At 48.8% G+C, this 24666-nt stretch overlaps 6 protein-coding genes across 6 annotated transcripts; 4 read left to right on the top strand and 2 right to left on the bottom strand.

The window, feature by feature from the left end:
* Positions 1-647: 647 nt before the first annotated feature.
* Positions 648-5288, bottom strand: N7478_009531 (ubiquitin-binding TORC1 subunit KOG1; the record flags this gene model as incomplete). The annotated part of the gene is made up of 5 exons (XM_056925745.1): positions 648-837; positions 903-1240; positions 1315-1648; positions 1728-4756; positions 4830-5288. The coding sequence occupies 5 exons, from the start codon at positions 5286-5288 to the stop codon at positions 648-650; spliced, it is 4350 nt and encodes a 1449-aa protein (XP_056775115.1).
* Positions 5289-7733: 2445 nt separating this feature from the next.
* N7478_009530 (putative cell polarity protein (Tea1)) lies at positions 7734-12339 on the top strand (the record flags this gene model as incomplete). Its single annotated transcript, XM_056925744.1, has 2 exons — positions 7734-8439; positions 8525-12339. 2 exons carry the CDS (start codon positions 7734-7736, stop codon positions 12337-12339), a joined length of 4521 nt encoding a protein of 1506 aa, XP_056775114.1.
* A 2339-nt stretch (positions 12340-14678) lies between these two features.
* N7478_009529 (casein kinase 1 family protein) lies at positions 14679-16171 on the top strand (the record flags this gene model as incomplete). Its single annotated transcript, XM_056925743.1, has 4 exons — positions 14679-14690; positions 14850-14922; positions 15013-16030; positions 16159-16171. The coding sequence occupies 4 exons, from the start codon at positions 14679-14681 to the stop codon at positions 16169-16171; spliced, it is 1116 nt and encodes a 371-aa protein (XP_056775113.1).
* A 1787-nt stretch (positions 16172-17958) lies between these two features.
* On the top strand, positions 17959-19130 carry rsmA (putative bZIP transcription factor (Fcr3); the record flags this gene model as incomplete). The annotated part of the gene is made up of 3 exons (XM_056925742.1): positions 17959-18078; positions 18166-18443; positions 18566-19130. 3 exons carry the CDS (start codon positions 17959-17961, stop codon positions 19128-19130), a joined length of 963 nt encoding a protein of 320 aa, XP_056775112.1.
* Positions 19131-19857: 727 nt separating this feature from the next.
* On the bottom strand, positions 19858-20782 carry N7478_009527 (phosducin family protein; the record flags this gene model as incomplete). Its single annotated transcript, XM_056925741.1, has 4 exons — positions 19858-20000; positions 20063-20418; positions 20469-20651; positions 20745-20782. 4 exons carry the CDS (start codon positions 20780-20782, stop codon positions 19858-19860), a joined length of 720 nt encoding a protein of 239 aa, XP_056775111.1.
* Positions 20783-21212: 430 nt separating this feature from the next.
* On the top strand, positions 21213-24244 carry N7478_009526 (coatomer subunit gamma; the record flags this gene model as incomplete). Its single annotated transcript, XM_056925740.1, has 5 exons — positions 21213-21288; positions 21394-22671; positions 22735-23082; positions 23138-23953; positions 24012-24244. 5 exons carry the CDS (start codon positions 21213-21215, stop codon positions 24242-24244), a joined length of 2751 nt encoding a protein of 916 aa, XP_056775110.1.
* Positions 24245-24666: the final 422 nt, after the last annotated feature.

Raw genomic sequence — 24666 nt, 5'->3', positions numbered from 1 at the left:
GGGATACACACGGAGTGCGTCGGGAATATCTAGGCTTCCATAATCGTATTGCACATGCTTACGTAGATCTTGTGCCCAGGTAGTTTACCGAATGGGGTCTCAATTCTCCAAGCTGATGACATACTTGTTTCAGGACAACCTGGAGGCGCGAACTTTGGAACTACAGTGGGCGATCTAGTAGGGCCACGGGGGTCTTTATCATGTGTGATTGGATACAATGCTGACAGCTTGGAATCTATATACCAGGTTCAAGTTGAAATGATATGTACCGAGAACTTGAAAGGTTCACATGAGATATGGATTGTATAAACACATTATTGCGCTATTGGAAGATAATGAACAAGAAAGAAGAAGAAAACCTCATTAGAGGAAATCAGGAAATCTGTAGTAAACCAACTAACGCGATCATAATCGCACAGTATCCATGATGTCTCGTCTCGTATCCAGAAATAGAACCATACCGATCCCCATGTACCAAGGCGGGATATTCAAAGCTGAGAAGAAAAATAAAGCAGAGCAAAAAGGGACAAGAAGAAGAGGGAAGGGGATGAATTTCGTATCACGGGGAAAATGGGAGAGATCGGCAGAAATAAAACGAAATAGAGCAAACAGCTCGCAAGGCTCACAAATCCAGGTCCTTCCTTCATCTAACAAGTCACAAGGTTGACGTGATTATCACCTAATGCTGCGCAGGCGAGCATGGTACGGTGGGGATGGAAGGCTGTGGTGGCGATGGGAGAGGAGCGGTTGTGATGGAGGAAACTTGAGTTGGGCTCAAAGGTGGAAAGGTAGGTTCCATCGACATTGAAGGTCTTAACCTCGTGCTGAGCAGTGCCCCTGTAATAGGTGTTAGCCTAATTGGCCCCGGCGATAGAGAGAATGTCATCTTTGTGATTACTTACATGCTGATGACAGGAGCGTGTTCATGTACGCTCAGAGTTCGGAGGGTGTTATTTGTCGCTTGGATAGTGGACAGAGCACTGTTCATACGAAGATCCCACAGGCGGATCTCGCCGTTGCGACTACCCGAGATAAGTTCACGCAAACCGCCACGTTGCATATGAACGTTGGTAATCCACTGCTTGTGCTCACGCCAGACCTTGACCATCGAAGCGCTAGGCTTGAGTCGCTGGTCGAAGACACGAACGGCACCATCGCCGAAACCAGCAACGAATATGTTACCAGCCACCTGGTCAGAGGTCAAGGAGGTAATACATGAGCCAGATCGGGCAGGGATATCCTATCAGAGGAAACACCAATTAGCATATGCACCATATTTAGTGCAAAGAGAAAAGTGCAGCAGGGAAGTCTTACATTAGTGCAGACTTCAGTCGCTGCATTCCACACCCTGATGACTTTGACATCACCTGCAACCAAAGCCTTCCCTTGGCCTTGTTGCCAGTCAAGGACAAGACCTGCATTTCTGGTGCTAGGGATAAGTTCAGGCAAAGCCCGGAAGGCTGTAACGACCTCGATATCCCTAGAGGATTCATAGTTTCGAAACAGCTTGAGAACACCATCGGAGGATCCAGTCAACAAAAGAGCCTGGTCATCTTCATTGATGTACCGAACTTCGTTGATCTTGGATCCAACTGGATTGCCATTTGAAAATTGGTTGAGGCGCTTGTGGCTCTGCCAATCCCAGATACTGTATAGAGCGTAAGCAAGAACCGAGAAAGGCACGAAACCCAGTATGAATTGTAGAGGGGTAAGTATTGGAGACTTACGCGATGTTGTCCCGGTCATCTGCCACGGCGATGTGATCCTCAAATTGATGGAAGCACATCTTTGAAGGCTGGCTGCTATTTGACAAGGGGGCGATTGAGCTTTCCCATCGACTAGTACCTGCCTTTCCTTTAAGTGGTTGGGTCTCGGCGATGATCTTTTCGTTGCGGCTACGTCTCCAGAGGCGTTCGTTATAGTCGGAACTTCCGGGCTCGTCGGGTTCGTTCGGTTTCATCTGGGGCTCCCGGAAATACTTTTCGATTGTAAGTAAATGTCCATACAATTTGCGGTGCACTTGTTTGATTCCTGGGAAAAAATCCGGCATTACCTCTGTTGACCAGTCCAAGAATCTACTTTTTAGAGGGATAATGGGAATCCCATCCGTGTCTCTGTCTTGGAAGCCGCGTGATGTGGGAGTGGGAGCCAGGTGATAAGCGTTGGCGGGTGCAACATTGTCGTTCACTTCGGGAGGTCGAGTCCATTCAGGCGGAGCACGGCTACGAGGGATCATCGGAGCGCGGCTCTGGGGTGAAGGGGGTGTAGAGCTCTCTGATGACGCATCCCCTGAAGCTCCGAATAAAGAGGCTGCGTAACTTGCTGTACGTCTCAAACCTTGCGCAATGTAGCCTTCTTGTTTGGGGGTAGGGGCTGCGGAGGATGGTGGGTTAGATAATGCCGCTGTCTTTTTCACGTATGAACGTTCGGTGATCTGGAGTTTTTGTGACAAGCGGTAAGTGAGTTCCAATATCTCGAGTCTAATCTTGTCAGCGATAGTCGCCATGGGCGAGTCTAGGAGAGTGAGATGAATATAATCGACAATCATGCCAGCACCCTGAGCGATATCAGGATGAGGATCAACGGAAAGGATTAGAATTTGCTTCCAGACTGTGCCAATGGTGGTATTGTGGGAAAGAGAAGGTGTCTTGTCATCGGAGTCCAAGGGCCCGTCCTGTATTTCTGATTGGGTCATTGGTGATGCATTTTGGAGACGGCGTTGCAAGGCCTGTTTCTCATGCTTGAGGTCCTCATATGCGGCTACAAGGAATTTGTTTTGGTGACGCTTGGCAAACGTTGAGAAGAAGACCAGCAGCTCTTTCCTGACAATGACACTGCCGTCAGCGGACATAGGTAAGACTGCCAAAGCCAAAGCCTCTTCTCTCTGTGCCACCTGATCTGTCAAATCTGGGATTCCGATGAATGTAGTGACAGCATGCAACATAGCCGCGCGGACTTCTGGAACCGGGTCAAAATTCAGATCACAAAGCCTTTCAGTCGCTTGGCATCGAATGCCCATCCATTTGGCCTCTGGAAAATCACACCATAACATACTCAAGCACAGGCAGGACCATTGACGTAGCAGAGGATTTTCGACGTCTCCAAGGTGTCTCAGACACGATTCAAACAATTCACCGGACAGGCAAACATTTTGTCCTTGAGGGTAGTTTTTGCAGAAGATAGAAACTATGAAAGCACACATGGCTCTGTGTTCGCTTGCGTTTCCAACCGGAATGGGCGAAGAGGGATTGAGGATAGAGATGAAATAATGGATACCGTTGTCTTTGAGGAGGTCGTTCTGGACGGTATAGTCCACGGCCATAATTCTCGCCCAGATAAAAACCATAACAGGTTTCAGCTCTTGCGCAGCTGATTGTAGGAGCTTGACCACATACGGGAAGATTCCGATGCTAAGGGCCAGATGAACAGCCCATGGGCCCAAGTCCAGGAACTTGCTAAGCAGAATTAATGCACGCAGGCGATGTGCCTGACTGAGAAGAACTTGTAACACAATGGGTAGTTGGTCTGGCGGGTTCTTCTCTGTGGGCCCAGATGACAGATAAACCTCGAATGCAGTCAATTGTTCGGCGAAGAATGTAGAATGCTGATACTCATATTGCCTACGACCTTCTTCCTGATCGATCAAAGCGGGCAACTGTGCCAAGACCATCTCCACGGCAAGATCCCAGCTCTTCCATAGTGGATGATGGTGGGTCTCAGGAAGCTCAGGAGATGAGATAGGATGGCACTTGTAAGTACGCATGATGCGTTCGCTAAGCAGGAAATTTCGGAAGAGAGCTGCAACCATAAGATCTTGTCGAAAGAGTTTCTTGAAAAGCGAACGACGGAGTGTGTTCCATGCAATGGTGTCGGTGATGGCGGTAAAGATCCAATTCAATTCTCCAAGAGGACTGCGACGATCTTGAAGACGACCTGGAACTCTGAAATCATCAGTGGAGATTTGTGTCCGCAGAGGATTCTGAAGAATGAAGAAACGCAGGGCAATCTCAATGGGGGTCGTCAAGCAACATGTGAAAAGATCAGCTGGAAGATCAGGGTTGGTTGGGAGAGACTCATTTTTCTGGCATGCCGCGAGAAGAATACAATCACCATAGTTCTGAACGATTGCATTAGGGTCTCGTTTCTTGGCTTCGGCATTCTCCTTCTCGTGCTTCTCCACGAATGTGTGGAAGTTTTGCACGATGTTGCCGGCATGCGAAACATCAAAAACGAAAAGACTAGGCCCTGCCAGCCAAGATTGGAGGTCGTAGAGAGGTACAGGGATGTACTGGGTGTAGTTCTTGTTGAAGACCCAGATTTCACCTGACTGGGTTGGTAACGGAACTCCATGGCCGTTGTAATGCAGGAGCACCCGCTCATCCTTGGCATTCCGACGCAAAGAAATGCAGAACTTCTTGGTTTCATCCACTGATGGGTCTAGATATTGCTTGTATCTGGTCCTCAAACTCAGTGTCTCATACTGTTCTTGTAATTTCTTGCCAATCTGCTCCATGATCTTATTCTGACCACCGCCCGTGGTTGAGGTGGGATCTACCCAGCATTCAAGCTTGGACGTTGGATTCGTCTTGACCACATCGGGAGGGTCGACACCGATATTCAAGCAGATTGCTAACGCAGCAGACACTGTCTTCAGCCGATCCTTCATCCTCCAGTCCTGGCTAGGCCAGCTTCCAACGGGGTCTCTTGGTATTCCATTTGTTTCATGCCGCTTCTCGGTAAAGTACATGTAGAAATTCTAGTGAAAGCCCCGGGCGTTAGTTTCGGTACACGAAAGACCTACTCCAGCCATAAAACTTTGCGCAACTTACCGAGTGCAAAATCTTGAGATATTCACTGGATGTGTATTCTTCCTGCCATCCGTGTCGCATTGCGAAGTCTTCCTCTTCGTCTCCGATAGGTTTGTCAAATGTGACACGGCTGGGTCCATAATCACTCTTTGCACGTTTCAACATTGCTGGTCGGTTACTCTCAGACCTCCGAGGAGAAGGCCGCCGTGGCGGCTCCTCGGGTACCAGGCCGACATTCTCACCCGCGGAACTGGTAGGTCGAGCAGGAGTTGCGACTGACGAGTGTTTCTGTTCGACAGTGGTGAAGGAACGATGGTGGCTTGACAACGGTGCTGGAGATCGCTCACGAGCGGGGATGGTAGTTTCTAGGTCGGGCCCGAACGCGACTCGGGCTGATTTATTACTGCGGCGGGGTTCTGTCGACCCATTAGTTGTAGAGGTTTGGATGGATGATTCCATGTCGGCGGTTGGGTCCCTCATGTTGTAATATCAGTCATCGTGTTACATGAAGGGAATGTTGAAAGGTGTGGGGTGGGAGGTGAAGAGCATGAGCAGCTCTGAAACCTCCCAGATGCTGAAATCAGGAAGAATAGCTGTGTGCTCTGCGAAACTTGTATTGGCTCAGAGTTCAAAACAGACCCGAGGTGAAAGACGAACGAAATATTTCGAGAAGCAGCTTTGTTGAGTTACCACTCTCACTGGTGGAGGAGAGGCAGCGATCTAGACGCACACGGTAACGGTGAGGCTCACTTGCTGCTGAACCCGGATTAGCAGTATCCCCGCGCCCCGTTGCTGACTAACCGATAAGCTCTGACGGCATCCGAACTGCAACCCAGACGGGTGTTTATTTAGATGTAGACTGATTGATTCTCCGATGAGGAATTGAAGTAGATTGAACTGAAAATTGGGGTATTTTCTGCCACCATGAACATGTTTCTCCTGATTTGTGGGTTTTACAATCCCAACAATGTACAAGTATTCATGTAGTTAAGCTTTACATGGCGTACGTAGTCTGCTCGGGCGGCGCTTACGATGTCGTATACTTGAGTTTGACCTATTGGAGTAGATCACATAGTTCATTTTCAAATTCCACTGGCCAACCTTCAAGTTCTTCCCGCACTTCACCATCAGTAGCTAGAAACCCCTTCAATTCGATTATTATGTGAGGGTGTAATTATATGTTTTGATTTCCCAAATGAAATCAGAAACCCACTTGATTTTTCCCCCTGCCAAGAGGCCTACCCAGAAACACGTCTCAGACATACGGACGATTAAGATCAGGATAGACATGGCACATCAGCGGGTCTCACTGGAGAAAAACATGCATGGAAGTGCCGAGACTGATGTGTTCGATCGGCATTGTGGCAGTCATCTGAACTCAGGAATGAGCGGGCCATGTTGTACATGGAGTACTAAAAGAATCTCAGAAATGGCTAAGTTTCAAGCCCCTCTCGAACCCAAAGAAACCCACATCCCTTCAAAGGTTCGTCCATCCAGATGTCTGGATGTGTCATGGGCGTGTACAGTCAGCATACCGTAGCCGAGAACAGACGGGGTATTGATCGTCGAATTCTTGTGATAGCGCTCCCTCCTCGGTTTTAATTTGGGGTTACTGGATAGCCAAGATGTCTGTTCTCCCGGGGAAAAGAAACTATGTGCCGTTCATAGCGGAGGATCAAGTAGACTTTCTGGGCTGTAGAGTGAGATCTCACCCCTTAAATTGCTTCCTGCAGGCGTGGAGCCCGTTCACTGGCGATAGGTTCCCTGCACGTTGTGGGGAGTGGATCGCGGGTGGACATTGAGGCGTGCACTACGACAATTGGCTGACCTGTGACACGGTCTAGCACTTGGGAAAAAGCCAGGCCCCGCGGGCTTTAATAATAGCACAGATTCTCGAAAATCTACGCTGTCGGTGGTGTAGATCAAGCATGGGTACGGGAGATGTTTCCATGAGAAAGGGTCATTACTATACACATAGCACTTCGTATACTTTATTTCTCGCATAATCTTGCTGGTATGGAATACCTCAAAATCTCGTCTCAAAAATATTAAACGCCATGGAACGAATAAAATGGCCCCGAATGTGGCTTTGTCTCTTTAAAAGGCTTGTGTTTCTGGTATATGTGCATGAAACAACCTGAACAAACCGAAAACAACAATATTAATAAAATAGGAGGAAAATAATAAAAAACAAATTGAAACTTATCAGACGTTCTTAGATCTCATAGCAATCCAAATCTTTAACTTTCTCTTTTCTTTTACTCTCCATGACGACCGGGGGCTGGGAGACAGGAATGTTGTAGTCTCCCACCAGAGACCGTTGGAGAGTGGCTGCTGCCCCTGAGTATGCAGCGCAGCACCTTGAGCCCGGTTCCCCATACACTAAGACTAGTTCGATTAGACCATCTCCGCCAGGGAAATTGAATCTTCCTCTCTCTCTTTCTGCATCTCTTTTTTCTTGTCTCGCTGCCACCCCTTTTTTGTTCTTCATTTGCTGGACATTTTCTTTTCTTTTTCTTTTTTCTCAGTCAAAACTTGGTCTTGATGTCCAAGTTCGTTAATCGCTAGTGTTGGTGTTTTTACTCGGCATCCCACCCTCCTAACCCCTGGCCCTGTTTTTTTTTCCCGAGCCCAACACTCTCGGTGGATGGGACACCTTTCTATGGTTCCTGGTGGTTCCTGGTTCCGAACTCCACACTTTCTCTGAGAAAACACACTGTGTTCTCTCTCCACTACAGCCGTACCTCTATCCTTAGCGCACACACTTCGAATCACCTCCTCCGAATACGCCGCGGCCTGCATAATCGCTGATACGGGGATCCTCGACGGAGATCACATCGGCGCCGGCGCACCCGATTTTTGGGCGCTGTTTCCCTCTCCTTTTATTTTGCGCCGTGCACGACTGATTACGACTTCGCTTTAACGATGGCTTTTCTGTTTAAATCCAAGAAAAATCAACAGGGGACCGCCCTGCCTTCGGCCACAAGAAACGTCCACACCTCCGAAGGTGCTCCGTCGACCGGCAACCCTCCAATGGCTAATGGTGTCAAGGCTGAGGGGAGCTTCGGACAGACTCCGACCCCTAGTAGCAGTTACAACAACTCATTGCATTCGGCGACGAGCCCAACAAGTCCGGAACCCGTGAGACCCCGACCAAGAGCAGAATCCGAGTCACAGGTAAGGTCCAATTCTCAAAACTCTGGGCCAATGAGTCCTGACTCGAATTCTCGCCAGGCCCAACGCCCGCAACAAACGCCAAATGGCGTGTCCCCGCAGAGCCCCAACTCAACCCTCTATCCCTGGTCGCAACGGCGCCTCAATTTCTCGACTCCACAAGCAACACCATTCCCACGATATGGCGCTGCCATCAATGCGGTGGCCTCGAAAGAGGGCGACATTTACTTGATGGGTGGTCTGATCGATGGCTCCACCGTTAAGGGGGATCTGTGGATGGTTGAAAGCAGTGGTGGTAGCCTGTCATGTTTCCAAATTGCGACGGTTTCTGAAGGCCCGGGGCCTCGAGTTGGCCACGCCAGCTTGCTGGTTGGCAATGCTTTCATCGTTTTTGGTGGTGATACCAAGATTAATGAGAGCGATGCGTTGGATGACACTCTTTACCTGCTCAATACCTGTATGTTTTATCCTTTGGACTGGCCCTTTGGTCTCAGTTTCGGTTTGTATCTGTTTTTCGGTCTAACAAACTGTGTCTCGTCTAGCATCACGACAATGGTCTCGCGCAATCCCCCCTGGTTCTCGGCCCGCTGGACGGTACGGTCATACTCTCAATATCTTGGGCTCCAAACTTTTCGTTTTCGGTGGTCAGGTTGAAGGCTTCTTCTTCAATGATCTGGTGACCTTCGATTTGAATCAACTCCAGAACCCTTCAAACAAGTGGGAAACTCTCGTTCCGAATAGCCACGAAGGCGGTCCCCCCGAGGGACAAATTCCTCCCGCTCGAACCAACCACAGTATGGTCAGCTATAACGACAAATTATATCTTTTTGGAGGAACTAACGGCGTACGTTGGTTCAACGACGTGTGGGCTTATGACCCTCGTGCCGGTTCATGGACAGAGATGGATTGTGTTGGATTTATTCCCACTCCCAGAGAGGGCCATGCATCTGCTTTGGTTAATGATGTGATGTACGTGTTTGGTGGTCGTACCGATGAGGGAGTCGACTTGGGTGATCTTTCTGCCTTCCGTATCTCCACTCGTCGCTGGTATTCTTTCCAAAATATGGGCCCAGCTCCATCTCCCAGATCTGGACACAGTATGACAGCGTTTGGAAAGCAAATCATCGTCATGGCTGGTGAGCCTAGCTCAGCCCCTCGCGATGCTAATGAGCTCAGCATGGCGTATATCCTCGATACATCTAAAATTCGATATCCCAATGATTCGGGTACAGCCGAACGCAGTGCCGTCCCAGGAGGTAGGAATGCCGAAAAGCAGGGTCCTCTCTCTGGGCGAACCTCCCGCGAGGCTCAAAGCGCAACTCCAGACCAGATGCGACGTGGCCCATCTCGTGAGAGTCTGATCCAGAATACAAGCAACAAGCCTGGCGAGTTTGGGTCTAACCCCAACCTTGGACCGGGACCAGGATCTCGACTACCCCGTGCATCTATTGCACAAGCGCCTTCAGGGCCACCCCCTCCCGGGCAAGCGCCATCTCCTGGCCCTCGCAGTAATGGACCCCAGTCCGGCATGAACCCTCGCAGCAAGACCCCCACAAAGATGGAACGTGGTTACACAGGCACTGTTGATGTCCGGGTTGCCAATTCCGAACGAGAAGCCGAGTCCCCTGTTGCTAAAGATCAATTCCAGGACTCCCAGGGTAGTAGCGGGCAACGTACACCAACAGGATCACAAAGGATATCTGCCAAGGCAATGGAAGCCGGAGAAGCAGCCCCCTTAACCACACCTGCCCGTCAACGCTCATTGCGGTCGCAAAGGCAGCGTGGCTCGGTTGATAGCGCAGAAGAATCTGTTCTTGGCCGCCAAACCAGTATCGATGGATCGATTGAGGGCCGAGCCTTTCGCAACTCCAAGACGCTTGGCGAGGAGCCTAGATCGCCAAAATTAACTCCTCATCAGGAGGCCTTGATAAAGGAGTTGGAATCTGCTAAAGCTCGCAATGCCTGGTATGCTTCTGAATTGGCTCTAGCCAGGAAAGGAGGATATGTGCCCAATGCTTCTAGCAGCCCCGCTATCGACGAACGCACAAGTGACTCGCTGAACGACGAGGATCGCCCTCTGGTCGAAGCATTCCTTGGTATGCGAGCCGAGTTGTCCAAGATGCAAGCCACTGTTGATAGGCAAGCTGCCATTGCATCTAAACGCATTGCAGAAGTTGAACATCAACGCGATGTGGCTGTTAGCGAAGCCGCTTACTCGCGAGCTCGACTAGCTGCCCATGGCGGTAGTCAACGTGGAACCCCACAGCCTGAGATTTCTCGTGAAGTTGAGGATGGTGTGGAGAGGCCAACCGACATGGGTCGTCGTCTTGCGTTGGCTCTCGCATCTCAGTCAGAGCTCAAGGCCAGATTGGATGTGATGACCACTGATTTGCAACAGGAGAAACAGGCTAAAGAACTGGCTGAGGATACCAACGAGGCGACTCGCAAACGTCTAGCAGAGTTGGAAATGCAAAGCAACGCTCTTGAGTCAGAGAACCTTCGGGCTGAGCTTCACCGTGCTGAGGCATCCTCCAGAGAAGAAGCCCTGTTACGTGCTGAGGCCGAGGCGACCTTGAGTCAGCTTATTATCGACAAGGAAGAATTACTTCACCAGATTGAAGAATCATCTGGTCGTCTCAAGGACTTCGGTACCAACTTCGGTAGCCTGAAAGAAGCTGTTGCCTCCTCTGCTGCGAAGGTAACTGTTGTTGAAAAACAATTACTGGATGAGAGAGAGCGCCGCGAAGGACTGGAGAGAAAGCTACTCCAACTTCGAACGGAACATGAAGAGCGGACTACTGAAGTGGAGAACATTACCCGCCGTCTACGTGATGCAGAGGAGCTTGCTGATATCCATGCCAAAGAAGCTGAAACTCACAAGATGGCTTTCGTCTCGGGTCTGGAGCGTGCCTCTTCTACTGACTTGGGGGCTTCTATTCGATCTCGCGCTGACCAGCGTGTTGCCGCTTTGGAGGCTCAAATTGAACGATCTAGTACTTTGGCCAAGGCCAACCAGGCTGCGGCTGATTCTGCGGCCGAGAAATTGCGACGGGCTGAAGAACGTATTGCCGGTTTGGAGGCATACCAAGAACAGGCCAGCCGTGAAGGCCTGCAGTTACGCCGCCAGCTACAGACCGCTATGAAAGAAAGCCAAGCAGCTACCGCAGAGAGCAGAGACCTCAAGTCTCAGCTTGATTCTCATCAGCGTGATGCTGGCGCTTTGAACATTCAGCATGCGGCTCTGAAGGATCTCTTGGGTGAACGTGGCATCAACGCTGATACTCGACGATCGCCCCGTCTTGAATCGCCAGGATCCCGCTTTGGTACGCCCGAACAAGGTCGACTACGCGAGTTGGAGCAGCAACTTTCTACCAGCATGAAGGCTCATGATGATCTCAAGAATTCATTTGAATCCCGGGAGCAAGAAGCCGACCGCGCATTCCGTGAGAAGTTGGAGCAACTCGAGAATGATTACCAGTCAGCTGTTCACTACGTTAAGGGCACTGAGAAGATGTTGAAGCGTATGAAGGATGAACTAAGCCGCTACAAGACTCAGAATGCCAAGCTACAGGGTGAATTGGAGGTGGCCCAGAAGGGGCTGGAGAATGCTAGCAGCCAATCCGACAACTTCGCAGAATGGGAGACTGAGCGGGTTCGCCTCGAGAAGTCCATTGTCGACCTGCAGCAGAACACTACAGTGTCTCTCGAGGCCCTAGAAGGCCAGGTTTCACAGCTCAAGGAACAGGTTGCTCGCGCCAATTCTGAGAAAGAAACGTCCCAGGTTGAGCACAGTCGTATCCAAAAGGAATTGTTCTCTATTGCTGAGCGTACTCGTTTCGAACTGGAGCAGCTCAAACAAGAGAACGTGCATCTAGAAACCCGTGCCTCCGATGCAGAACAGAAGGTCAACATGCTTCTAGAGCAGGTCGAGACATCGGTGGGTCACTACCGCCGCCAGTCCCAACACATCCAAGGCGCCAATGGTATTTCCCGCAGCCATAGCAATGCCTCCAGCAACACTGCTGATGGTCGCGGTGGTGGTCGCGCCCGAGCAGACAGCAGTGTTTCACAAGATTCTACATCTTTCCCTGACAACCGTGGCTCAATGGCCCTGGACTCCCTCGCTAATGAGCTCGAGACCCTCCGGAGCCACTGGGAAAGCACCAACCGCAACTATCGCCTTAGTAGCCAGCTGGACCTGGAACGAACCCCGACCAAGGATGACAGTAATGGACCTGCTATGATGAGCGATAGTCTTGCGGAGTGGCGTCGCCGTTTGGATGAAGAAGAGCGGACTGTTACCAACAACAAGCCGAAGACTATGCCCTCCGGCCCTAGTGCAACTAATGTTATCTAAGGCAGCTATTGCTGTCTTGAATTCCTATTCTACGACTATGTGTTCTGAGATATGTTGATCCGCAGTTCTCTGAGCGCTTTTGCAATATGTATTTTGCGAGTTCTCTCGTTGTTTTTCATTTCCCTCTTTCTTTGTAATTTTGCGAAGCATGATCCTTGCATGATGAAAAAGGTTCTGGTCTTGACTTTTGTTTTTTGTTTGTTTTGTTAATTTGTTTGATTAACTACGAGGGACGGGATTCCTTCTTTGTGTCTGGGTTGGCTTTATCCTGTTTGTCTCGACTTTATCTCCTTTATCCCCTCTTGCTAGTCTCTGCGCTTCTGCCCACTCGCTCTTTGTCTCTCTTTTCCTGTCTCTCCTTGCGTGTCTGCTGTGTTCAGCTCTCTCTTCCCTTTTCTTTCTTTTTTTCTCCTTTTATACCCCGGTTCTCCGATGTTTATTGGACTCTGGCTGTACCATTACTAGCGTATCGATGACTTCGCCGTCTACTTAGAGTCAGCAAATCTGAATCATTCTATGAAGATGGATCTATCCTTTCCAAATTGACTAGTTGCATGAAAATGCTGACGGGCGTATTCCGTGTAAGAAAATTAAAAATAAAACAAACAAAAACAAAAAGAAACATCTGTAGCTTGCCGAAATGTGAAATGTGGTTTGACCAGTCAATCACCCCCGCTTGAGGTGCAGGTCGTAGTGGCCCCCAATGTAGCTTTGACACAACTGCAAAGCCACCGGGGCAACCCAGGAACCAAACAAATAAGGGCAACGCGCATTTACCGAGTACAGGTCCGATTGGGGCCAGGCGAGATACTTCTCGTTCTGGAAACCCCGCATAGTCTGTCTGTGCTCATTTGCAGTTACAATTACAGTTGCAGCTCCAAATTAAATCGTAAACTTTGGAAGTCTGGGCTGATATGTACATATACAAAGTAGAGGGGGGTGGGGAGTGTATCATGATATCAAGGGTCTAGATCTGGCAATACCTATCGATTGTCCCGGGTGGCTCTCATATCCGTCCTGTCAATCTTATCATATGCTGGGCCCAATGTCGACGGGTATATAAATAGTACCTTAGCCTTTTCAAGGTTATTTTCTTTTATCCATTTTATAGCTACTTTAGAGTAGGTATTAATAGCACTCTGTCATCTCGGCAAATATATGATAAATAATAATACCATTTAGGAACCGAGATATTCGGAGGGTAGCCTATCACAGCATATTTGCTAACCATATAATCCTGGAGGCTAAAAGGCGAGAATTTCAGGTTTTGGAGCGTCTTTGCCATCTCGTCACCTGCGCATCTGCGGTCTTGGACAGGGCGCGTATAGCAATGGTAATCCGATTCTTACCAAACCCCGAACCACTGAAAACCAACCTCCCAATTATGCAGAATGAGACGCCTTAATACATAATAAAGATCATATATTTATATATTTAGTTATCACGGGTAAAATGCCTCCTGTTTAAATTCACTATTCCATCGCTCTTATATCATTATTTAACTAGTTCTCAATCAACTAAAGCAAGCATAGCATTCATATCCTATTTTAGCCCAATGTAAATTCGCGCAAAAGTGACGGCCCAGGTACTTCGGATAAGCCGTGGAACCCCTACTGCCGCCCGGTATCCTTCAAGTCACTCCGGGGGGGTTCAGCCACCTTAAATTCGCTAGTAAGAAAAAATACGCGCTTCACCGACTTCTCTCGCCCCCCTCACCTTCTTCTCTCCTTTCCTTCCTCTCCTTCACTACAGCATCATTCTTTTCCCCACCGTTATCAAGGGCGCGGTCCTTGATTTCTTTTTCTTTTCTTCCGTCTCCAGCTTCCGTGAGGCCTCGGTTTTGTTCGTCGCTACTATTCCTCTCCATCACCCTCTTCCATCCGGTCGCTCGGCTTACGGTCGGCATTGGACAGACCCTTGAGATCCTTATCTCGCGTTACAGGTATGTATGGCGAAGATTTTCGTTTCACTGTTCTCTGTACACTCGACCTCCAGGGATCTCGATCATCTTTACAAGGACCTGGCTCTACTTTTATTCCCAACTTTCCTTTGTTAGCCTCAAAGACTTGCCTGCCCAACCCCCGTGGTGACCATATCGGCCCAGCCTTGCTCGCCTTAGGCCTGAGGTTGAGATAGTCACACCCTCCACCCCCCAAATATCAATCCCTATTTGCCTAGATCTTTGAAACCATTCATCATATCTCCGTTTTCTTTCCTTTTTTCTTTTTTGATATCATACCCCCTCGTTTCTCATCGACCGTGTCTGACATTATTATAATCTTCATAGTTTTCAACGCCATCTGCACCGCTTTTAGCAGTGCTACTACAATCCATTCAAGATGACGACCATGGTCAGTTCCCAACCTTCCTGATCTTACCGCTGTGTCATCATCACGTCTTCGCCTTTCGTATCGAACTTCCCTTCCCCGGGAACCCGGATTTACGGATATTAGAAGATGTTGAAATATCATCAGTTTCCGACACCCGAACAGTGCTGACATCATACACAGGATTTGCGTGTCGGTAACAAGTACCGCATTGGCCGCAAGATCGGTAGCGGTTCTTTTGGTGATATTTACCTTGGTATGTCTTCGATTTGGATTTGCGGGGGATTATATATTTTACCCCCTATTCAGGTGGAGTTTATGTGTTGGTGCTAATATGAACTTGCAGGAACCAACATCATCTCCGGAGAAGAAATTGCCATTAAGCTGGAGAGCGTCAAGGCCAAGCACCCCCAGCTTGAATATGAAGCTCGTGTCTACAAGTCTCTTGCCGGTGGTGTCGGTATCCCCTTTGTCCGCTGGTTCGGTACTGAGTGTGACTACAATGCTATGGTCATCGATCTTCTGGGCCCTAGTCTGGAGGATCTCTTCAACTTCTGTAACCGCAAGTTCTCGTTGAAGACAGTGCTTCTTCTCGCCGATCAGCTCATTTCCCGTATCGAGTACATCCACGCCAAGTCGTTCATCCACCGCGACATCAAGCCTGACAACTTCCTTATGGGTATCGGTAAGCGTGGAAACCAAGTTAATGTGATTGATTTCGGTCTTGCAAAGAAGTACCGGGACCCCAAGACTCACTTCCACATCCCATACCGTGAGAACAAGAACCTCACTGGTACTGCTCGTTATGCCAGTATTAACACTCACTTGGGTGTTGAGCAGTCTCGTCGTGATGATATGGAGTCTCTCGGTTACGTGATGCTCTACTTCTGCCGTGGATCTTTGCCTTGGCAGGGTCTGAAGGCTGCTACTAAGAAGCAGAAGTACGACCGCATTATGGAGAAGAAGATGACTACCCCCACTGAGGTTTTGTGCCGTGGTTTCCCCAACGAGTTCGCCATCTACTTGAACTACACTCGTTCGCTCCGCTTTGACGACAAGCCCGACTACTCTTACCTTCGCAAGATCTTCCGTGACCTCTTCGTCCGCGAGTCTTTCCAATACGACTATGTCTTTGACTGGACCGTCTACAAGTACCAGAAGAACGCTGCTATGATTGTTGACGCTACCAAGAAGGACAAGGACGATGAACAGGTACGTCGTCAGGGTGCTCCTGCCGCGGGCCCTATTCCTGGTGGTGCTGCCAAGCCTGGCGCCATCTCGGGGCAACGCCGCAAGGTCATTGACCGTGGCACCCTTGACAACACTGCGGACCCCAACCGTGCCGTGGGAGGGAGTGATAGGATGTGAGTACACTGAAACCTGGTTCCGAGTAGGGAACCCCTTCTTTTTTCCCCTCTTAACGTTTGGTGTGTTTCTTATTGTGACGCTGGCGTGGAGGACCCATCAGTTCTGAATCTGACTAATCGCATAGTCTTCGGCGTTAGGCTGCGTTCTGCCTCGAAAGGTGCTGCTTTAGGTGCTTATGGACCTTCTGGTGGCCGTTCGAAGCGGGACGATGGATCGGGGGCTCAGTGGTACTAATTGTGTAGTTTATGCAGGGAGACTGTGGGAAGATGTCTAGATTGCTTTCATTTCTTTTGTTTGTCTCTCCTTCTCGTCTTCCTCCAGTTCTCTCCTGCATGTTCTCACCATCAACCTTTGTCGGCTCAAACCTGGGATACCAACTGTCAACCTGTCGTGGACGCAACGCTGTGCACTCGACTATCGGCCCGCTCGGATTTTCCCTTTTCTTTTCCTCTTGGATCTCCATTCATTCTGCAATCTCTGTCGCCTCTCTTTTACCCCGTTTTCGACCCGCCAGACTTTGTCTACTTGCCTTGAGTCGCATTGGACTACTTCTGGATACTGCGTTCCCCCTCTTTCGGATTTCATTGTGTACCCGCTCAATCGGGACACATCCGATAACACAGTTTCGAAACGTTTTTGATAAGGTGGCTATTTCTATGTCTTCGGTTTATTTTCGGAATCTTTGCGACCCTCAGTTTCAACTTTTCAACAATCTCGCAAACGATCGGACTGCCAAGACTTGAAGGAGATGCAAATGACAAGCTTAAACCCTGGAAGCAGAACGATTTATTGTACCTGTTACTGTAATAGCTTGCATTGGACTTCCTGGCACTCGCATGTGAATGCCCTACCCATTACTTCCCCCCTCATTTGTTGCCTCTACCCAGAATGTCTTTTTTTACTGTACCCCCTACCCTGATGTTTTTATTAATGTGTTTTTTGTGTGACTACGATCGACGACGCGGGGACGAGGAGAAGACTGGATTACATCCGGTCAGCTGTTGTGTTGGATGGAAATGGAGGGTTGACTTTCTTCGAGGAACGTTTTCTTACTGGTTATGTGGAATTATGCTCTGGCACCATTGCAGGATTCTCCACGTCAATGACCTGCCAGTTTCATGTTAGTGAAAGAGTTGGTTCTCGGCTGGTAATTGGCGACGGAAAATGGTTAGGGTCGCTTCCGGGGTGGTTTACGTCGATCGTATGTTGTTTAATGTGTCTAGCCTTGCTTTGCTTCTTTGAAAATTACTGTCCCTTCTACCTACATGAGCTATCCACCTCGCATTTTTTGAGATAAGGCACGGTTTGTCTCCCCATTACCTGGAAAGGGCGTCACAGTTGTTGACTATTGACTACTTGAAACCCTGACAACTCACGACCCCAGGTGCTAGGGAATTTCACGATGCCGCCTAGCTTTCAACATCTATAATCAAATGCTTTACCCCATCTCCTTGCCTACATATATCGTTATGGCTTTTAGTGCCACTTCGGTACAACTCTAGACCCAATGGATGTAGTCGTAACCGTGTGTTAAGTTTGAAGGTGAGATCATCGAGTCGTTTTGCCCCCCCGTTCTGGGCGCTCTATGCACGGACCAGACTCCACATGGTTAAATACATGTTAGATTTAATCTAAGGGACTAGGTTAATGATGTAAAATGGTAGATATTATCCAGAATTTGAAAGTAAACATGTTAAAATGATGGTAGTTGTGCGCTTAAATGGGTAGATGCAGGGAATCCTCTATACCAAAACGTAGAGTCGGTCAGAATCAATCTGGGGTTCACCAGAAAGTTTCCCCCCATGAAACACCAGAAACGCCCGAACTGAAATCTTCCCCGTGCGACCTCATCTCCAGCTCTTCCCCTCCTCATCCCCATATCCCCATAACAAAGACTCCATATTTCTGTCGCTGTCGCTGCAAGATGGATTATTCCAACTATGCCGGCCATCAACCCCAGCCCTACTCGCTGTACGGCCTCCCAACCCCCGACCAACAACCACCGCAGCAATCGGATGATACCCTGCGCGACCCGTTCTCACTGGTATGGTACTGCTCTTTGTGTCTCAGCCTACACAATCACTGCAGACAAAATAATCACTGACATACTTCTCTTTCACTTTTTATCTAGCAGCCGCAGCAGAATGCTTATAATCAGTACTTTCCCGGCCTCGAGGGCTCCTTGCGTCTAGACCCCTCATCTTTTGTCCCGCCACATTCACCGCCGGACTCTTTTACAAAGCACTCTGTTTCAAGCAATGATCCGAATAATCATACAAAGGCTGAATCGGGATTACTTGATGGCGATGAGAATTTATATGGAGATGGTGGTATGGCGAGGAGTAGTAGTGAGGAGAAGGAGTCAATGACACCAGCTCAAACGAAGCGCAAGGCGCAGAACCGTGCAGCGTATGTGCTACCACCCAAACCCTCCTTCCTACATCTTCATAAACATGAATGAAAGAAAGCGGACATTGGAAGAAAAAGGAATATACAGAAAACATAACTAAGCCCGCCTTCTACTTACACAGCCAACGAGCCTTCCGCGAAAGAAAAGAACGCCACGTCAAAGACCTAGAAGACAAAGTAAACTCCCTCGAATCAGCCTCAACATCCCTGCAAGCAGACAACGAGCGCCTAAAGCGCGAACTCGCAAAATTTGCCACAGAAAACGAAATCCTCCGCGCAACCTCCGGCTCCTTAAGGGATCATACCTCCACCTCCCACGCTCTATCTCGTCACGAAGAACCAACTGTAACGGGGCCAATGAAGTACTCCCCTACGGACTTTTATACGAGTTTGATGCCTGAAGGCTCGGGCTGGGGTCCTCCACCGGGGAGTACGTCTAGTGCACCACCTGCTTCGCACCGGGTTACGACTTGTCAGGTTACGGGGGAGAAGTTACTTGATGCGGGTGCTACTTGGGATTTCATTCAGGGGCATGAGTTTTTAAAGAGTGGGCAGGTGGATATTGGGGATGTGGCGGAGAGATTGAAGGGATTGGCGCAGTGCAATGGGCAGGGACCTGCCTTTAAAGAGGGGGAGATTATGAGGGCTATTCAGGCTAGTGTTGCGGAGAGGGATGAGTTGATTTGATTTGATTGATATATATCATTTCATCTTTATCTATACTTGATGAGATTGAATATTGGTCATCTTGATGTTGGTTTGACGTTTCTTTTCTTGATACTTCGATTTGGCGCTTGTGATTTATTTATGGTGTTTGGTGTTGGAATTTGTGACCTGGATCTTGAATTAGCGGGTCAGTGATAATCTCCCTGACTGGGAGGCTTGGATATTGTGATGGCCTGGATTTATTCGCCTTGGGGCCTCTTTATTATATCTATGCATCTCTTTGGACATTCGTTTGTTTTATGTTGCAGATAACGAGCTACTGAGGATATGTCCTTCAACCTACTCGGGAAATATATGAAGTCTGCAACCCTGATCGTGAAAACGTCGCTTGTAGCATTTGGTGAAATCCTTGCTGGAAAGCATACATGCTAGGTAGTAATTCTTTTGATAAGTTCATTGACTAAACGACAAATAGCTGGATGGTGCAGTATGTGCAATAACCACCGTGCCCAGTCTAGCGGCCACTTGCTTCAACCTGCTCCGAATCTTTTGTGCATCAAAGCTTCGGATGGTTTCTAGTCAGCGGCCCTTTTCTTTTGTTGATCGTTTCTTTTTCATTTCATTCAAATGACTTCCAACTAGTCTTGGAAGAAAGGATCGGTGTCGCTTGTTTGAGCGCATTTCATAATAATGTACACACATCAAATCATAACATTTCAGAATGATCACAAAGCTTCAAAATTTGCAATTAATCCCAATCATCATCGTAATCCTCAACGTTCAGTTCATCATCCTTAGAGTTGCGGTAATCATCATCATCATCATCGTGTTTTTTAAGACGAACATCACTCTCCTTCAATGCACCGATGTCAATGAGGAGTTGTTCCAAATCTATTTCGAGCTGTCAGTATCGTTCATATATGTATAACTTGATCCGATCAACAACAACTCACCCTCCAGCCTAGTCCGTGCTCCCTTCAACTCTCTTAAAGTAACCAATTGTTTCCGGATCTCGGTATCCTTGTAGACAAGGATGGTTGGTGTGTTTCGCTCCGGATATCCCTCAATGCACATGTCGGCGCGGATCTCGCAGAACTTGATGTCGCCGAATTTGGTAGCGAGTTGTCTCCATAGCTCGGTTAGGACTCGGGACTCGACGTTCGCGCCTTGGGCAGTAAGGTTCACGAGGACGAAGGCCTCTTTTGAGGCTTCTGTTACTTCTCGGCCGTAGTCGACTTTTTGGAGGGGGTAGACTTGGTTGAAGTTGCTGGTTTGTTGGAGAGTGGAGAGTTCGGCGAGACGTTTTTGACTGTAGTGGTCAGTATGTGGCAGAGAATTATGAGTTCTATTTTCACATACCGATATTGTTGAAGAAAGCCCTCGTCTTCTTCGTCTTCAAGTGCGTCCAGCTCGTCCAGATCTTTATCCTCGAGACGGTTGTCGTACGCCTTGCGCTCGGCTTCAATTAACGCTTCTTGGATCAATGGTTCTGGATCTTGGGGCTTCTCAGGGATAATTCCATGTTGGCGGAGAATATCGTTCCTATATCATGTATCAAAAATATTAGACATCATGCATGAATAGCTAGCTCCTCGAGAGCGGGGTGCGGGCTTGTTGGCGGTGGTGGGAGTATACCATTCAGTATCCTCGTTGGGATTGACTTCGACCTGCATGGTGAAGAAATATCAATCAGGATAATTTTAATACCCTTTCTCGTCTTTGAAAGACTCAATGTAAAAGAGTTGTTAAGGAAATACGATGGTGGAACAGGCAGAGCGTATCGTTCTTGATGACGATGCCACCTGTTTGCAGTGTTTGTTGCCGTCAGCCAAACACACGGAAGGCCACTATTCAACTTTACTCCATAAACAAGTGATCGTGGAGCTCGAGGTTGCGATTCCCCATTACCACCTCAACTCCTTTCTCTCCCCCTCTTTTTCTCTGCATATCTGTCTCTTGCTTTCAGGGGTGAAAGCTATGCAGTAGCTGCCTACACCGCTCTCACCTGCTGCACCTGTCTCCTCCCAACCTTGAACCCTACACCCGGAGTCTCCATCGATCGCGAAACACTCTCCGCTGGTGCCAACCCAGCACCCGGGCAAAATGAGCTACATGAAGAAAGATGAAGACGCTGATCAGGTCATGATCAAGCTTGATCGGACCTCTGTGTTCCAAGATGGTACGGTAGTCCGCAATGACAATGGCAAACGGCCACAAACCCCCTGGCCGTTGCAGCACTCCGCTTGAACCTAAAGGCAATGGACTAACACACTATTTCCCATAGCTCGACTTTTCAACTCCTCTCCGATCTCGCCGCGAACATGCCGTACATTATTGACCAAGATTGCTGTCCTCATCTTCACTGGGGAGCAGTTCCCCACAAACGAAGCCACCACGCTCTTCTTCGGTATCTCGAAGTTGTTCCAGAACAAGGACCCCTCATTGCGACAGATGGTTTATCTCATTTTGAAGGAACTGGCCAACACCGCCGAGGATGTTATCATGTCGACTAGTATCATCATGAAGGATACCGCGGTCGGAAGCGATGTCCTGTACCGAGCCAACGCCATCCGAGCCCTTTGCCGTATCATTGATGGATCCACCGTCCAGGGTATCGAACGTCTCATCAAGACCGCCATTGTCGACAAGACTCCCTCCGTCTCCTCCGCTGCTTTGGTCTCCTCTTACCACCTTCTCCCGATCGCCCGGGATGTTGTCCGCAGATGGCAAAGCGAAACACAAGAAGCAGCTTCTTCTGGAAAGCAGTCTTCTGGCTTCCTGGGCTTTTCTTCCAGCTCCCAGTCCCACGCTATCTCCCAGACCAATTTCATGACCCAGTACCACGCAATTGGTCTTCTGTACCAGATGCGTTCTCACGACCGCATGGCATTGGTCAAGATGGTTCAGCAATACGGCGCAGCTGGCGTGGTAAAGAGCCCAGCTGCTTTGGTCTTGCTTGTTCGTCTGGCTGCTAAGCTGGCGGAAGAGGACACTGGTCTCCGGAAACCCATGATGCAAATGTTGGATGGCTGGCTCCGCCACAAGCACGAAATGGTCAACTTCGAGGCTGCCAAGGCTATTTGCGATATGCGCGATGTTACCGACGGCGAGGCTTCGCAGGCTGTGCACGTCTTGCAATTGTTCCTGTCTTCTCCTCGATCTATCACGAAGTTCACTGCTATTCGCATTCTCCACAACTTTGCTTCGTTCAAGCCGCAAGTTGTCAATGTGTGCAACCCAGATATCGAGGGACTCATTTCTAACTCTAATCGCTCTATCGCTACATTCGCCATCACTACTCTGCTGAAGACCGGTAATGAGGCTAGTGTTGATCGTCTCATGAAGCAAATCTCCGGCTTCATGGCTGATATCACCGATGAGTTCAAGATTACTATTGTCGAGGCTATTCGCACTTTGTGTCTGAAGTTCCCTAGCAAACAGGCTGGCATGCTGGTGTTCTTGAGTGGTATCCTGCGTGATGAGGGTGGCTATGAGTTTAAGCGCACTGTCGTCGAGAGCATGTTTGATCTGATCAAGTTTGTTCCTGACAGCAAGGAAGATGGTAAGTTTACATTGTTTGTCGGGAAATGAGGATTTCTACTTCGGTTACTAATTATTATGACAGCTCTTGCTCATCTTTGCGAGTTCATCGAGGACTGCGAGTTCACTAAGCTTTCTGTTCGTATCCTGCACCTGTTGGGTGTTGAAGGCCCTAAGACATCGCACCCTACGAAGTACATCCGCTACATCTATAACCGTGTTGTTCTGGAAAATGCTATTGTCCGTGCCGCTGCTGTCACTGCTCTGGCCAAATTTGGCGTTGGTCAGAAGGACCCCGAGGTCAAGTCTAGTGTCCACGTTCTCCTTACCCGCTGTCTTGACGATACCGACGATGAAGTGCGCGACCGTGCTGCTCTCAACCTCCGATTGATGGGTGCCGAAGACGACACGGCCGGTGCATTTATTAAGAACGGTAGGCAACCTATTCAAAGCTGTTTTCACCCGTTGTCCTTTACTAATCATTTTAGATTCTATGTACTCACTTTCCACCTTTGAGCACCAGCTTGTTATGTACGTGACTTCAAATGATAAGGAGACATTCGCTGCTGCTTTTGATGTTGCTTCTGTGCCCGTTGTCTCTCACGAGCAGGCCTTGGCCGAGGAACGGACCAAAAAGCTCACCACTGCTACGCCTACCCTCAAGGCTCCATCTACTGGCCCTCCCAAGAGCGCCTCAAATGGTGTCGCCGAGGCAGCCACCGCGGCAGCTACTCAGAAATACGCCGAAAAACTCATGCAGATCCCCGATATCAAGGAGTACGGTACTTTGCTCAAGTCATCCGCGCCTGTTGAGCTTTCGGAGAGTGTGACTGAGTACGTCGTCTCTGCTGTCAAGCACATCTTCAAGGAGAACATCGTCGTACAGTACGATATTAAGAACACACTGCCCGATACTGTTCTCGAAAACGTGACTGTTATCACTGCGCCATCAGAGGAAGACGTGTTGGAGGACGACTTTATTATCCCTGCCCCCAAGATCACTCCTAACGAGCCGGGAATCGTCTATGTTGCTTTCAAGAAGTTGGGCGGCGAGCAGGATATTCCCGTCAGCTCCTTCACCAACATTCTAAAGTTCACTAGCAAGGAAATTGATCCAACTACTGGCGAGCCGGAAGACGAGGGATACGATGACGAGTACCAAGTGGAGGACCTCGAGCTCACTGGCAGCGACTATGTCATCCCAGCATTTGCAGGCAGCTTCGACCACATTTGGGAGCAGACTGGTGCCAATGGCGAGGAGGATAGTTCCACTCTACAACTTACAAACATGAAGGGCATTACCGGTAAGCTTTCACCTGATCCACCTAACACCATTCAGATTATACTAACTATATCTTTCAGATGCCACCGAGCAACTTATTTCCTCCCTGTCCCTCCAACCCTTGGAAGGCACAGACGTTGCCCTCAACAGCAGCACACACACCCTCAAGCTCTTCGGCAAGACCGTCAACGGAGGCAGAGTCGCCGCCCTCATCAGGATGGCTTACTCAAGCAAGAGCGGCGTCACAACGAAGATTACAGTCCGGGCAGAGGAGGAGGGTGTTGCTGCCGCCGTGCTGTCAACTGTTACTTAATGTCTTTAACTTATTTCCCTTTTTTCTTCTCTTATAGCAAATTGTAGTAGACATGAGGAACTTTGGTTTTCTTTTTTTCATTGTCATCGCTCCCGCCACATCTTTCCACTACCTATTGACGTGAAGCCTGTTTCTCCTTTGCTTTTATCTGTCCCGTCCCCTTCTCTCTGACTATGCTTCTGGTATCATTTCTAGTCTTGATGTGGTCTATGAAGTTCACTGCAAAATTGGAGGGTTCTTTTCATTTCATTTTGTTGCTGTTGCTGTCAAGCCTGTTTTTGATCTGTGCGTGTTTCATTTGGGTGTCTCTTTAGATCGAGATGGTCTGTATGAAAAGCTGTTTTATTTTGTGTTTCCAAAATATTATATAAAATTAACCGAAACCGCAAAGATCTCGTAGTCTTCTTATCTTCTACGCACTT

The sequence above is a fragment of the Penicillium angulare genome (assembly GCF_028827245.1).
Source record: "Penicillium angulare strain IBT 27051 chromosome Unknown utg000007l_segment0_segment0, whole genome shotgun sequence".
Lineage (NCBI taxonomy): Eukaryota > Fungi > Ascomycota > Eurotiomycetes > Eurotiales > Aspergillaceae > Penicillium > Penicillium angulare.
This window is presented reverse-complemented; position numbering and strand designations above follow the sequence as displayed.